Source organism: Taeniopygia guttata, chromosome 2, assembly GCF_048771995.1.
Source record: "Taeniopygia guttata chromosome 2, bTaeGut7.mat, whole genome shotgun sequence".
Lineage (NCBI taxonomy): Eukaryota > Metazoa > Chordata > Aves > Passeriformes > Estrildidae > Taeniopygia > Taeniopygia guttata.
The window spans coordinates 63,840,452-63,856,634 of NC_133026.1; the positions used below are offsets into that span (position 1 = coordinate 63,840,452).

The following is a 16,183-nucleotide window of genomic DNA, read 5'->3' on the forward strand; positions in this document are numbered from 1 at the left end:
TTTAAGACATTCTCAGGTTGTGGCCTTCATATAAGCTATACATCCTGTTTTTCTTCTCTCCTTGAATCCCTTTAATCAGCATCTCTGATATTTAAATTGTGGGTGGGGGCGGAGTTGTCCTTTTCTTGGGACCACAGCGGGTGGCTTTTGTCACCAATATTGCTGTGTCACCCAGTGGTGTCAGTTAATCTGGTAACACACTAAACATTTTCACAAAACTATTGTTTTTATTTCTACTATTGTTCATTGTATTTAACCTCATTGTGAAGGATCAGAGATGTGTGTGAGGGTTACAGAGAAGCTAGAGAAAATCTTCTTGCCCCTGAGTGTGTTTATGATCATGTGGGTATTCAAGTCCCAATATACAGAAAGTGTAGAAAATATTAATAGTCCTAGGAGAAAAAAAGACTTATTACTTTCCTTGTCATAGAGTGGTCAGAAGAGAGGGGATAAACCACAGTAAGGCAAATGGTGAAAAGTGCAGAATGAAGAGGATAGCTGTATCATATAAATCATGTAGTACCATTTTGGGAGTGTCATTCATAAAGGTGGGGTTTATTAGACAGAAATTACCTCTACTTTCTCTTTCACTGTAATAAGTAATAGAAAAAAGGAATCATTTGCTCAACACTTCACATTCACGACCACAGTGGTGTTTTACCTCTCTAATGCATGATAAAAGTTCAAATGACAGAAGGCTGAAAAACTGAATTATTTCATTTATCTTGCCCACCAATAGCCCAGAATTATAATTAATTCCTAAACTGTTAAAAAAATATCACTTTTTACTATTTTATAAACCCTAGTAGTTAATGGGATTTTTAAGTTATTACATAACATTTTTTTAATCATTGGGCTTTTTGGTTTTTTGGGGTTTTTTGGTTTTTTTTTTTTTTCAGTATTAATGTAACACAGTATGTACTGGTTCATGCTTCATTCCATCTTTCTGAAAGAATAGGGATAAGTGCTATAAAAAGCTATCTGCATATTTTCTCCAAAGACTAAAATAATTATTTTTTTCCAATGTGAGTTTTACATGTCCACCTTTCTAGAGCAGATTTCAGATGCTGAAATGAGAAACACTTGTTCTTCTATTCCATCTATCTGCTTGATAAACTTCCCACATCAAAGGGCTCTTAAGCACCCCCAAAGTTAAAAAAATACATTGAGGATGGGAATCTTCATGTTGAGGCACTCCAAAATGCCTCCAAGACTGTTCTAGAAATATTAGGCAGAGGTCAATGAGACATGCCTTGCTAACCTCCAAACACGATTGCCATACAGGAATTTTCACCAGTTTCAACTGCAGCCATTTGTGTAAACAAATGGCTGTGCAAACCAGGCCCAGTCTCTGAATTTGTATGTGTGTGCCATGAAGGCTTAAATCACAGCAGTCTTCCAATGTAAATAGAATGTTTCAAGGGCTGAGCCTGAGAAGGATAAACTGCTCAGGTTTTTGATTAATTGGATGCTTGACAGCAAATGATACTGAAGATGCAAGCTGGCTGTAAAGCTGCTGAACTTACCAGCAGTTCTGCCACTGCAGGTTGGCAGGTACAATGGGGACAGAGATGAAAAGGTTAAAGATACTTTGCTATCAGTTTATTTTTAATGGCTTTCCTTTTCTTGGTAAAATAAGAACCTTAGAACAATGAGAATGTGCTTTCTCTCATGTTTGTTGCTAATATTGTGGGGTAAACTGTGTTATTGCTCCTCTGTCAGTCAGCAAATCCCCTTGGGTACTACTGCACAGAACTCAGTACAGAACACAAGTGGCAAAAATTCAGCCCACAGAAACCACCACATCACACACATGTTAAAGCTGCAGTTTCACATTCAGAATATACGTGTGCTACCTTTCAGTTTTGCAGTTGAGGCATTTCAAACTCCCAGTTCACCAGACCTGCATGTGTTTTACTTGTGAGTCCAGAAGGGAACAGGTTTATTACCAATATGAACCACAGCTCATGGGTTTGAGACAGGAGCTGTGTATTCCTGACTTGTATGTCTTTATCCAATATTTGAAATAGTGGTGCAAATGCAGTTAATTATGACATCTTACATGCAATAGTCTGTGCAAACAGTCAGTTGAGGGCTTACTGCCACATACCTGGAATTTCGCCTTGTTTTCCAGGTGAATCCCTTTTCAATCAGGAGATAGGATACCATGTAAGTTGGCACAAGCTTTTCGCCTAGAGGCCATAACTTGATTTCTTTAAAAAACAGGCCAATACTCCAGGTTCCACCTCACCAGTAACAGCTTTAAAAGGCCTAGTTTTAGTAGCTCTAGGTATAATGTAAATAACCATTTCCTTAAAGGTAAGATGGTTCCTCCTATACTCATTAGGCACTCCTTGGAAGCAGTGTTGGTTTACTTTTTTTTTCCCATCGAGCTCTCAGGATGGAGCATTGCCAGGTATTTTGTTTTTATGTACTGTTATTATTTATCACACAACTCTAAACCGATACCTGCTTTACAGTGAAATCCTCACCACTCTGAACACCTCTCCATCACTTTTTAAGTCTCTTACACCATTGAACTTCCACTGCAGGGAAGGTGATGGGAAGGATGGTGTGTGCGGTGCTGCGCTGCGTAACTACCTGTACGTGCAAGCGGCCGCATCTTGCCTTTGATTGCACTTACACCTCCTGTTCCTGTGCTGATGTTCACGGTCCTGTTACATTTAACGTGTCCTTTAGGTCTGGGGGGATGACTGACCCCTGCGGGGACCCAAATCGCGCAAGGATTAAAAGTTTCTGAGGAACCAAACATAACCAGAGGTGACTCCTGCCTGCGGCCGCTGTACCTGGTGAGGCACCGGGCTAGGAGGCAGAGGAGGATGCACAGACATTTATTTCCACGGCAGCGGAGAGCCCCGGTGAATTCCTTAAAGCCGGCGGCGCGGCACCGCCACCGGCGGCTCCGGATGCGCTCCAGCCCCGATCCGGGAGAGCGGCCGGCCGCCGGGGGACACGCACGCCGGGCCGGGAGCGCGGCCGGCCAGGCCCGCCCGGGAGAGCTCCGCGGGCGCGGCCGCCGGAGCAGCGGGAGGGCGCGGGGCGCCGCGTGGCACCTGGCCGCCCCCCCGCTCCCCCGCGCCTGCCCCGGGCATCCCGCTGCTGCGCTGCCGGGCGGAGAAGGGAGGGACGGAGGAAGGGTGGGGGGAAAGTTGTGCTCACTCCTCTCCTTGGAGGCGCCCCTCCCTCCCCGCGACGAGGGCGAGTTAGAGATGCTATGTGCAACAGGCTGCTGCTGCTGCCGCGGTAGCGCGTCCCCGGGAGAGGAGCCGGAGCGACACGTGATGTGTCTCCTTATCAGGGTGCGCGGGGCAGCGCGGGGGCGGGCAGGGGGCGGGGGCGCCCGCGGAGCGCGGCGTGGCGGGGTCCCTAACCGTGCCCATCTCTCCCCTCCAGGGAGGCGCGGAGGACGGGAAGTTAGCGCGGAGTTGATGAACTTTGCACATCCACAGAAACGCCATTTTGATTCCTTTTTCCGGAACAAGTTTGCGGCTCCCTCCCGTGCGCGCTCCCCCCGGCGCGCCCCCGCGCCCCCCCGGCGGCCCATCCTCCCGGCATGTCGCGGCGCAAGCAGCCCAGCCCCAGCAAAGTCCGGCGTAAGTACCGTGGGGCTGCCCGGCCGCGGAGCTCCCTCACAAAGGGCAGAAGCGTGCCTTAACTCTGGAGGGATCTATTTCTTTTTTTTTTTTTTTTTCCTCTTCTTTTCTTTTTCTTAAGGGGGGGCAAGAAGAAAGATGAGGAAAAATAAACTTCTGGGAGGGGGCAGGCGCGGACGGGAGGACGTTGCAGCGTGTCGGCTGGTCGTGCGACTTATTTAAAAAATTAAATGTTCCTTAGAGGGGGGGAAAGTTTCCTTAAAAAAAAAAAAAGGAGGAAAAAAGTTTGGCTGGCAGCGGTGGAGATGATGAGTTCGTGCAGCCTCCCTCTTCCCTTCCCCCGCTCCTCCCTCTCCTCTCCTCCCTCCGCGACTCCTGTTTTTTTTTTTTTTTTTTTTTTTTTTCCCTTGCCTGTTGCAGACTTTCTACCAACCAGCGGCACCAGCCGCGGCGTTTTGCCTTCAGGACCTGATGCTCATCCATATTAAACCGTCTGAGCTCAGGAATCCGGCCAGATCATCCCCCCCCTCCTGCTGCAAAGTTTATTTTTAACCAGCCACCGCCACAATTTGGATGGGGCTGCGAGGAAGCAACATCTTTTAGCCCGGCTCGCCCCCGTCTCCCGAGCTTGCCTTTTAACTTTTCCTTCAGGCTTATTTTCCTGCCGGCGGTGGCGGCGGGTCCCGCGGCGGCCCCTGCTCGCTGTTCCCGGCTGGGAGGGCCGCGCCGGAGCTGGGAAGTTGGGATGAAGGCGCCCCTTCTCCGCAGGTAGAGCCGGCTTGCGCCGCGCATCTCTCCGCTGACTTTCCGCTCCCCCGGCAGGGCCGGACGGCCGCGCCTGCCTTTCCTCGGCACCCTGGTACCTCTCCCCTCTCTTCTCTACCCCTCTTCTTTACTTTATTTGATTTTTTTCGCCTTTCCTCCACTTTCTCCACCCGCCCCCCCTTGTCTTCCTCCCCCCCCCCCGTCCCGGTAGGGACGTGCGTGTCCTTTCCCCTCCCGGCCTGCGCGGCGGGGGCGCGGGGGAGCCGTGCCCGGGAGGGCGGGGGGCGCTGCCCCCCGTGGGTCCCCCCTGTCCCGCTGCCTTTGTGCGGTGCCAGGAACACATCCCTACGCGGCGGGGCCAGCGGCGGGCAGGGACGCCTGGGCGGCGTCACCACTACAGGAAGGAGCCGGGCAGCATCCGAAGCTGAGGAGGGGTGTCCGGGCCCTCGCCCCCTTCAGCCCCATCTTGGAGGTGGGGAGGGAGCGGCGAGGCAGAGGTGACTGCCCTCCCGCAGCGGCGGTGTTTGGAGGTGAAAACAAAGTTTGGGGCGTTGCGGCTGCCGCCCCCCCGGCGCGGTGCCCGGTGCGGATGGGAGCCGGCCGAGCCCCGTCTCTGGGCGACTGCGCTCCCTCCCCATCGCCGTTGCTACGGGCCGGACACCCCCGGCGGCGCCGCGGGGGCCGCGCTGAGGATGCGAGGCAGCTCCTCCTGCCCAGTTCGTAACACACGGGCTCGGCATCCTCCCCGCCTCATCCGCCCGGGGTGAGGGGGCGCGGGGGTCGCGGGCCGGGCCGGGCCGGTCAGGGAGCGGGGCGCGCCGAGATGCTGCAACTTCTTTTTTTTTTTTTTTTTTTTTTTAGCAGAGGAGGGAGGGCGGTGGATTGAACTTTGTCATGTCGCAGATAAGTTTCCTTTGGCTTCTTCTCCCTGCACTTCTCCCCCGCTCCCTCCGCACGCACGCTTGGTTTTTTCCTTTTTTTCCTTCTTTCGTTTTTTAATAATTTTCCCCGTTTCACTTCTCGGCTCCGATATCTTCGCCTGCTCGGCATCCTCGCGGGGTTGCGCAGAAGGAGGAGAGCACTTCTCCTGGCTCAGCACATTTCCCTGCCCGGGCCGCTGTGCTCGGTTGCGCACCCCGCGGAGGCCCGGGCGCCTCCGTGCCCCGCCGCCCTCCCACGGCCGCGCCGCGGTGTCCGGCCCGCAGCTGATGCTCTGGTCCTGCTCGCCGAGGAGCCAGCATCCTGCCCGGGAGCCACTGGGCTGATTGCTGGAGGGAAGGCGGGGGCCATACCGACCATTCGGTTTTAATCCCAACTCCCTCTTTCGCCTGTTTTCTCTTGGAGATAAGATCAAGTGTATTTACTTATTTGAGAAAGTAAACATCTAGTTCAGTGTGATTTGGGGGCAGTGGTCTAGGAAAGGCAGCGAATGCAGTGGATGTTTCCTGCCATTCCAATATCCAGCCCCATGGCTTGGAAAATAAATTGCTTATTAACAACAGGAGCAGTTGCTAAATAACGCCGTGTTGTCACCCCTACAGTGCACAGTAGACAGCTGTAATGATGGCTGAATTTAGTTCGTTGAGGCCGGTCGTTTTGACACAAGCACTGAGTTTTGTTACCGCAGTTCCTGTTTTCCACAGGGTCAGCGTGCGTGAAAGGGATGCAGTGACTCCGGGTCAGGCCAGCCATATTTGTTTTAGGTTTTAATTTTCTCTTTGAAGACTTAAGGGTATATAGTCTTTTCTTGGTGGGCCTGCATAATGCCGATTAGCCTTAACCAGAGTTGGGTACATCCAGGAAAGAATAGGCCTTTTTGTTTGTTAGAAACCCAGAAACAGCATGAATCCATCATCCAATCAATCAGAGTACCAGGGCTCTCCCTCACCTGCCGGCAGGGACACATCCAGCCTCTCATGCTGCAGGGCACCTGTTCCTGACCAAGTGTGGCCTCTTTTGCTCCCTCACCTTCCTCCTCCTGGCATCCGTATTTAGAACTGAATTCATATCATGTAGTTGGAAAAATATCATCCTTTAAATTAAAGTTATTAAAGTTTTATTCTCCTTTCATTTCACAGACAGCTTCTAGTTGTCAAATTTTTGTTTGCCCATCAGAAGTGACTATTTATGTAGCCACTCTTACACATTTCTCACATTTCTTTTGAGAACTAACAATGCTAAAAAATATATATATATATTTGGCTTATATTGCAGAGTGCTGGCTGGGGTCTTAGGGTTTTTTTGTTGTTTGGTTTTTTTTTTCCCACCTGGACCTGGGAGTGTGAAGCTTCACTTGAAGATTTCAGTGTAATGAAGCATCTTATTCTGACTTAGCTCACCCAGGTTGTGATCCCATTCTTAATTCTTTACAGTATTCAGTGACCTTCTGACAAAATGGCTTTTCTTTTTGTTTGAGGATTGGGAAGTAACTTCAAGTTTCAGAATTGGGAAAACTGAATCTCTTCATTACCTGTCAGTAGTATGTGTGATCTCTTTTGGTACCAAAGATAAGTGCAGTGGTTTCCAAAATGTATAAACATTGACCTATGTAGTGCTTTCCTCACTCCTTAAGGATATTATCACTTTGCCTGTGTTGAAATAACACTACAGTCATAACAGAAGCTTGACTTTAGTCTGTGAAACTTTCTTCTTAAACAGAAGTAGTTTGAATTGCTCTCAGTTGGATTGGATTTCTCATTTAAATAAAAATTGGTGATGCACTTACATTGTATAGATTAAAAACATATAGATAAATCCCTTTGGTTATATTCATTATCCCTTGTAAAAGTAGGTGGTGCTTAGAAGGTCATAGGATAAGTGTTGCTAAGCAGCTAAACAGAAGGATGCTAAAATTAACCTGAGTGTTTTTGAAAAGGATTCACTTTTTAAGTTGCAATGATTTTTTAATTTACTTAAAATACATCTTTTGCTAGTAAGGCATCAAAAAAATATACCTAGATGCATAAGTAAAGCTTTCCAGGGAACTGTGTCAAATGTTCAAATTATCTACATACAGGAGTAATTCTACCTAAATTTAGTACACCTAAATTTTACTGGCCGTTGATTTGTGCCCTTTGCAAGTGTCCCTCCAGAGTTATCTGTTGCTCCAGGAGCATCTGATGTATGTTGGATAGCAGCCTGTAGGGACAGTCTTGGGAAAAAAGAAACTGCAGAAGTTCCCCGGGAACAGGCAGAAAACAAGTAAATCCTGTTAGTCTGAAATCTATGCATGTGTGGAAAAAGCCCCTTTTAACTTTTTGATGAATGATGCCTAAGTTTGGAAATCTCTGTTTTAGGTGTACACTCTTAAAACATGTGAAATCATGTCTTCCTCTTTCAGCACGATAAAGGTTGTTTTGAAATGAGTGTATTATTGGACCGTGTTACTAGACCAGTTTGTGACTGCTGCCTTGTTGATGTGGTAGCTTCTTTCCTGGGAGATAATTGTCTGTAGAGGATGGCAGTTTTTGTTCTCCTGAAGGTAGTGAGAATGCTTCTTGCTTAGTTAAAAGTAAGATGGACAATCATAGGGTTACAGCTTTAAAATATGCCTTTTCAACAGCATTCTACAAGTTGGAAAAGGGCCAGAAACTGCGTGTTCTTTTGAGAGCAGCTTTATCATGGATGCAGTGCTCAGGTACCCTGCAGCTTTGCTGGAAAGTCTCTTATGGAGCAGATGTAAACTTTGAGGGTGAGAATGAATTGCCTTCTGAGACAGTGCAACAGCTTTTTTTCTTGCTTTGGGGTGGGAGATTTGACTTGACTAGTTGTTGCTCAGCAATTAAAGCAGATTTTGTTTGGGGAGGCATATGAAGAATCCTTTCTCTGTGTGCATTGTTTTATTTTGTCTGCTTGTTTGTTGCTTTCTTTTTAATATCCTACATAAACCAGCACCTGTGGGAGCTGTGGCTTCCCCCTTTCCACCACGCAGTGATTTCAAAGGCAGGACTTAGGTATTTTTGGGAATGTCATTCTGTTGCTACACTGAAAAGTTAAGGTATTTGTGCAGAGCCAGGATGGGCTTGAAACTTGCAGAGCTTTGCCAGGCCAGGTTTGGTTATCAGCGTTTGATTACAAATGAACATTAGGCGAGGTTGGCTGAGGTGGGAAGTGCTGGCTGTGTTCTGGGGTACTTTTGAACAGGAATTTCAGGAGCATTGACTCTTTGTTCTTCTTTAGTGCAAGAAATCTGATGATGGCTTATCTTTGATGTGTGCCAGTGATGTTTTTCCCACCCGAAGGTGTTCCCTCCACCTCACCCTACACCACTCTGTTTTGAATAGCAACATTTGAGGGCCAGTGACTTAAAAGAGTACAAACTTCTGAGACAGCAGTACTGCAGCATCTCACGCTCCTTCCTTCAGCATTTTACTTGGAGCAGGGTGACAGAACTTATTTAGAGCTTGTGCTAATGCTTTATTATGAAATGTTGAAAGTAGAAATAATTGCCAGCTGGGGCATATGCTCTGGGCTCTTGTTGGGCGGCTTGTTCATGTTGTGGTGGAAAAGGGTTAGAACAAGGAAAAGGGCCTGGACAAAAGGGAGAAGAGTCAGTGGGATACTTGGCTTGTGGCTGTGCTGGTATGAAACCTGTTAGAGCAGCCTCTTGCAGGCAGAGAGGAATCGTCCTGATGTCACTGAGCAAAGCCTGGACCTGTGCTTCCTTTAGAAACAACACAGACCTTCAAGTGTATCCCGCTCTTTTTTTTTTTACCCCTAATAATAACATTTCAGCCTTCAGGTTGGCCAGCCTAGCAATCAATAAAGGTGGTTGCCTTTGACTAGGTGCTTTACAAAAATACATAGTTGATGGGTGGTGACTGTTTATTCAGAATGATTCAACTAAGTAAGGCTAAGGGAATCTGAATACCTCTTTAAAGATGTAGAGAGAGGCAGCTGTTTCAACAGCAGGATTCATCTGCAGATTCCCAGCCATCCACAGAGGTGTTACAGCAAAGGAAAAGAAAAGCTGTCAAAATGCCCCTGGGCATTGTTAGGCTTCTGAGCTAAAACAGGTATTCCAAGGACCATTAGAGAGGGAGGCCTTTCAGGCCCTGATGACCTCTCCTGTCTCCTTTGCAGTCGTCCTGTAGAAGCATGTGAAATGCAACTTTCAAATTAGTTTTCCTGCATCTAACCTTCCTGAGTAAAAATGGTTTTTGTTTAATCGTATTTACTTATATAATCTCAGGATTTCCAGAGATCCTTTTGCTTTTGAGAAAACTTCCCCACATCCTGCTGTCTGAAATTTCTTTGGTGATCCATTTGCACAAGGGATGTTATTTGTGTAAGACTCTGAAAAAGTGTAGGAAAGGTGCTTGCACACAGTGGCCAAGTGACTTCCCAGTGTCAGCTTTGAAAAATGGAATTTAGGATAAAAGATGTGTTAGGCTTCTTGGAAATTTTCTGTGTTGATGTGCCTAAGTGACTTGTTAATTTGGTTCTAAAAGAGAAAGATATTTTGTGATTAATAGTGGAATTTCCAGCCTCTCATACATGTAGAACTTCTCTACTTGGCATCTTCTGGTAGATACTTTAACAGGTGTTAGCATGTGCTTTCTTGAAACAGCACAAATGTACCCGTAGGTGTTTTAGGAATGGGGACTTGCATCATCTGTCCTTTGAAAATGGAGGATGATTGGCCATGGACAAACTTTTTAAAGTTAATTTAGGTATGTTCTTCCTGTCTGAGGATGAGAGAAACAAAATGTTCACGTTGAAGTGTAGCTGGCCTTTGCTTTTATTGTGTGTGATTAGCTGGCTTTAACTGGAGCCCTTGTTAGTCCTATTCCATACAGCAGGTGATGTCAGTGTTCAGGTGTATCGGTACCTGGGAGTGCTTTGTTCAGAGCTCTTGCATCACAGCAGTAAATTCCACTGCTGTGTTCAGGCTGGACTCCTTCACACTGGTAACATTAGGGCTTGGACAAGAGAGAATTGCTTTGGATTTTGCACCAATATGCAGCACTACTTCCTTGTTCATTTGGACCACTCACAGTTTTGTGTAGGGGAAAGACCCTAGTTTAAGTTCCTCTTTTTGTTACACAATCTGTATTTTCTTCATTAAATTAAGTTAATCATATCTCGTTGCTCTTTGTGTTTTGAGAGCACGAGAAGCAACCAGGTCATGAATACCTATGTGCTGTTCCTCATTCAAGTGTGCATTTTTTTCTGATGTTGATGCAGTTGCCAGTATATTGAGGAAACACACAAGGTGTCTGTGGCATCTTATGCATGTGCTTGTCTGCTTCATCCCCTCCTTCTCCTCAAAAGCATTCAGGTATCCTGAGCTGGTCTTCAGCTTTGCAGCACAGCTCACATAAAGCTGTGTGTACATCTTTATGCTTTTGGGTAGGAGGGAGGAGGGCTGCAGAAAGAGGCTTGCTTTCTGAGCAAGACACTGAAGGTTCAGGAGGTGGAAGCATGCGCCATAGAAGCCAGCTGTAGGAGAGCTGTAACTGGATTACTAAGGGATTCCATTTGTGAGGTTTGACTGTATTTTCCAGGGGAAGAACTGTGAGTGCAGCAGCAAGTGCTTCTCTACAGAGATGTAACTTATGTCTTGTATTTAGTTGTTGAGTATATTTATTTTGGTCTGTTCTTCCAACCGCTGCATCGTTTGTTTTTCTCCCTTATCAGATGGCCCAGCCAGGTGTTGCTAAGTACATCCTACTATATTTCCAAGTAAGATTCAATACTGTGGTCATTTGCAGCTTCTGGAAGAAGTCTTGTAGCAACTTCCCAGCCTTTACAGCAGATAGGTGTCTTTTCTGCTTGGTAAGATCTCCTGTCACTCTCTGGACTGTAAGGAGCCTAACTATCCATGCTGTAAAAGGGTAAAGGGAGCTGTATCACAGTGCCCCCATTTCTCTGATGTAAGCTTGCTTTATTGTTGGAAACTGGTTTTGTTCAAAAAGAGAAGAATTATTTTTCATATCAGTGTTGCCTACACTTTGTGGGAGAAATATTCTCCATCCTCTGTCTCCATTCCTCCTTTTTGCAAAATGGCAGTGTCTTTTGGCTGAGCGTGCAGTGACTACGGTGTTCAGCCAAAGCAGGGGGTGAATTTCTAGGGGTGGGGGAAATGATCTGCCCATCAGAGTGGATGCCAGTTACCTTGGGAGGAAGCCATGCAGATTATAAACTCTGCAGGAAGGATCTGGTGGATTCTGTAAACTCTGTGGCCTCACTAACTGCAGTTTCAAGCAGTTCCCAATCTCTACTTGCAAAGCTTTTGGAACTTGTAAGCTCTTTAAATCTAGTGACTGAGGATTTTCCATGCTTCCCTTTTCCCTTGAGGAAAAAAAAACAAGGTTAGAAATAAATAGTAAGGTTACTCATTTTAAATGCTCAAAAGCCAACAAACAAAAGTTGAGGTGTTCACAGAACAATTAAATAGATAAAGTGGACGCAGATCATGCCCTGTTACGGTTGCGGATCCATATTTAAGAAATCAGTAGATACATAAATAGTAGGTAGAAGTGGAAAACGTGTCTTCGTTTGAATCAACAGCAAAATTCTTTCAAGCTTCTCTGGACTAAGATTTAATGTGGGGTATACACATCTGAAAGCTCTTGAGAATTCATAGCATGAAAGATGCGAGGAAACTTAAAAACCTGAAATACTGATAGTGTCTTTGTATTTTTTTGGTGTTTGAAATTCCTACAGGTGTAGTTGCAAAGTCAGTGCATCTGTTTTAGGAGCTTGTTTGATAAACAGCAAATGGAATTTTCAGTGTAATAGTCTATTTTGACTAAATTCTGTCCAGGTTTTGGGCACCATTGCAAGTCTGGCCACTGCTGTGTCCTTTTCTTAAATCCTAGAGGTTGTGCTTTTACTTTCTTGAGTGTATTCAGCCTGGCAACTAGGAGGAGGACTTGTCCTTCCCAGGCCTGTGCTTCCCTGCAGGAAAAGGGGAATGTAGAGAATTCTCCCCGAGGATGGATTTGGGACAGAGATGGCCCCTGTGTGTTTGGGGCCAGAGTTTTTATTTGCACCATTGCGTAACTCAATCTCCGTAGAAAGAGATGTGGGTTAGTGGCTTTGCAACGCCACATAGGCCACAGGCTTGCACGTGGCCATGGTATGCCCCGAGCCGACGTGTGCTAGCACCAAACTGTAGATGTACTGATGCTTCCCTGGGGTTGTCCTGGAGATTCAGGACAGAAGGATCTGCTGTTGCCTGACTTTCGACCTCGTGCATTGGCAGCCTCTCATGTGCTTGCACGGCCTGAATCGACTGACTTGCAGTAAATGTTTCCGTTTGTGTGCTCGCTGTCTTTTCAAAATGATTGCTAAAAAGTATTTGGGCCAAAAATAATCTACACTGGACAAGAAGATGCCAGCAGCATGTGCAAATTGCATGCTGTAATTACTGTCCCAGCTACTAATTCAGAGCTGCACAGATGTGGATTAGGAAAGTTCAGACTGCTGATTTAAAAATTTCCAGTATTTCTGGTAATGGATGTTTATGTGAGCTGCCTAGTCCAAAGACCCAGGAAATGAACTGGTGGTGGTCTTTGTTTAATTCCTGGTATACAGATGCCAAGTGTTATGCTTTGATTTCCTACTCTGTAAACTCTTCGGGGCAGGGATCAGCATTCAGTTACTGAGTTTTGAAAAGCCACCTAACACACTGTGGAACCGACCTGCACAGCACTACCTCAGTATAAATGTTTAATTATAACTATCTTCTTACCCCATAGTAGAGCCTTTCCAGATACCAAGGTAGAGGCATGCTGGGAACCTGCATTGCTCCTGCTGAGGTGTCTCCTTATAAATAGCTTTGGTTGCAAAGCAGCATTTGGGCAGCTCTCATAAATGCCTGCTTTGCACGTGAGTGACAGATTATTTATCAATTTCTTTTCTAGGCAATACAGGTGCAAGTATATACACATGTTCAGGAGTCTGCCTCTGGTTGTTTGGTTTAGAAGTAAATACGTTCCTAGTTTTAATATGTGTTCTAAACCACCAGTCAAATCACATCCTTGTCTCTTTGCTTTAGGTCTGCATGTAAAAGGAACGAATGTCAGAGTTCTGAAATTAGGAAATTAGAAGGAGAAACTGGGAATAGAAAGATGTCACCCCCTCAGTATGTCACCTTCCCAAGACTGAAATGAAGAGCAGTTGCTGGCTCTTACCATTCAAAAACAATTTAATTATTTTGCCTTGAATGACTTGTGTTGTAGCTTTAAACTGAATTCTTAAATCATCCCAAAAGTGATGTATGTATCATTCGTTATGTTTATACAGCATAAAAGCATATGGAGTAATGGAAACATCTATAAATTAGACCTCCAGAGAAGACTCCCATTTTAATCAGGTTACTTACTTGGATTAAACCAAGGCAAATTTAAAACACATGGGCTGATGTACTAAACTAGTTGCACTTTCAGCACTCCAGGGGTCTGTCTGGGAGTTTATCGGTGCGTTGCTGTAGTCTGTTCCAGCCAGCTTTGCAGAAGCAGTTTGGTGTTACTAAGGTTGGAATAAGCTGATGTCAGATTTTTGTCCACAGTGCATAGCAAGTAGAGGTCAAACACTTGTACAGCCGGTGATACTATGACTTGTTAAGAATGTACGCAGCAGGTCGCTTTTCAAAACATCTTTTGAAAAGCAGCCTGTGAGAGCAGTGCCATGTAGAAGAGACACGCATCTTCCTCTGGCATCAGCAAATGGATGCATCCTATCACATTGGACTGCTGAGCATGTTTAGTCATGTTACTGTAATAAGCTCTGGGAACAGGAATGGGTTCTGCCCTGTTGTGCTTCGGGAAGATTTGAATGAATTTGACTGGTTTGTTCCAGGGAAACTTGTGTTTCTATGTGCTGTTTTTGTGCTCAGTAGAGAGAAGTAAGGAATCAAATTTTTTTGTGTGGCTGAAGGAGTGTTTCTTTGCATTATAGGATTGCTAACACTACAGTACCTAAACTCTTATTCTGTAGAAGAGATAAAACTAAAAGCATGACTCCTAGAATTATCAGTGTTTCTGGTGCTGGTAGTGCACAAACCTGTTTGGTTTTGGGACTCCCCTTTGTCCAGATGAACTTGAGTATTAGGGACCTTTCTTGTGCTTCCAGCCATAGCCCTCGGGCATCTCTATTTTTCCTGCCCTGGTGAATCATCCTCCAACATACACACATGTAAATTTTAAACATGCCTTGGTGGGGGTCACCATCTTCATCCTTATTTTTTTGTCTTACCCTGATAGTTCTCAAGGTATTTTCTGAATTTGCTGGGGGCTTTGTGTGTGTGTGTGTGTGTGCATATGTCAGCAGCAAGTCTAGATCGAGCCAAGCACTGATCCTCCAGACACTTTAAACACAGATACAATTCTCCTTAAGCAGGTTGTTCCTTTAAAGTCAAAATACTGGCATGGGTAAAAGTTAGGGGAAGTGTTTCAGGATTGGGGCCTGCCTTAAACTTTAAGAAAAAGTATTAGTGACACAAGCCAGAATCTTTAACCCATGTGAGCCACATTTCCAAACTCACCTCACTAATTTCTGAATTTCTTCAGGAGGCATTGCTCAGCCCAAGGAATTGGCGCAGCTCTTGCAGCCTGAGAAGAGTTGGTTTTGAAGAGAAGTGGCCAGAAACGTGGCCGTGAACCCAAACCTCTTCGATACACGGTGTGTGCAAGAGTTAAATGAAAGCACTCCAGCAGCTCATGTGCTCTCTGTGTGCGCATACTTTCCTAATCTTGACATGGGGTCTGAGCTGCAGGCTCTGAGGGTGTATGTGAAGTTGGCTGGGCTGTCACCTTTTCACTCCCCGGATCTGGCGGCGGCTCAGCACGGGGACGCGCCCCGCCGCTGGGATTACTGGCTGCAGAGAGCCAGCTGCCTAAAACCTGCCCGCCTGGGACTGGCTGGGCAGAGAGGTGCCCTGGCACACCTTCCTGCCCTCACACCGCTTCCTGCCCTTCCAGGGAGCAGTAGAGGGAAGAAAAAGTGCTGCACTGGCCCCCCCTTTTCTTCACCTGGAAGATCTCTTGCACCCGTCTTGTGCACTTGGGTCGATCTGGACGAGCTTTCTGCTCCTCTGTTATCATCATCTGGTGGGAGAATAGCTGCCTCCATGGATGGATCTGCTTTAAAAAGGGAACAGCTGTACAGAGTGGTCTCCATGCTGGTGGGCTGTCCCCTGTGCATGGGGAGAGGAAGGGCAGAGCACGTGTTTTTCTCCTCTAGGTGACAAAGTCCTACGGGCAACTTGGTCTTTTGCTCTCCGGGAAGAGAAGCTGCAGTTCTTTGAATCCACAGCACGCTGTCAAAAATAGCCGAGCATTTCTGACAATAGGCTGGAAATGAAAGCTGCCAGTCTTTTTTTCTACTCAAGTTTCTTCGGAGAGGCTGCCAGTGGCCACCTTGCCCCACCCTGCAGACGTGTGGGTGGGAGTGGGGGTAGCCGGCAGGAGGGAACATCACCAAAAAGGCAGAGAGATTTGGCTTGTGGCCACACACAGGAGCAGGAACAGCTGCCTAGATGGCCCCCGGAGCCTCACTGATGTCAGCATAACCAGCGCTCCTTAAAACACAGCACTGTGTGGGGGGTGACGAGGAGCCAAGGCTGGGAGCAGCTTGAGGGGGTTAGGCAGTACATAAAACCACCTCCACAGTTCTTTTTTTCACCCTCCCTCTTTTAAACAGACCTCTACTTTCTATAGGAATGGACAGGGTTTGGGTGAGTGAGAGTTATGAGAAATTCATAAAACTAGAACAAGTTACCAAAAGCAAAGAGTAGAAGGAATATGCATTGTAAAATTTGCATGTGGCTGCAGCGTGTCTGTTTGCTTGGGTTTTTT

The 16,183-nt window shown here is 46.4% G+C and overlaps 1 protein-coding gene across 5 annotated transcripts in view; it reads left to right on the forward strand.

Moving 5' to 3' along the window:
• Nucleotides 1-3,475: 3,475 nt before the first annotated feature.
• RREB1 (ras responsive element binding protein 1) overlaps nt 3,476-16,183 on the forward strand; it is a 120,834-nt gene continuing 108,126 nt past the window's right edge. For 2 of the 5 annotated variants that reach the window (XM_072924110.1, XM_072924114.1), the window contains exon 1: nt 3,476-3,614. In XM_072924110.1, the coding sequence (XP_072780211.1) occupies nt 3,575-3,614 (40 nt within the window). In that variant the 5' untranslated portion in view covers nt 3,476-3,574. Of the gene's footprint in view, nt 3,615-4,042; nt 4,383-16,183 lie in introns of those variants that run through there. The other 3 variants (XM_032746851.3, XM_072924111.1, XM_072924113.1) reach the window with 3 other exon arrangements.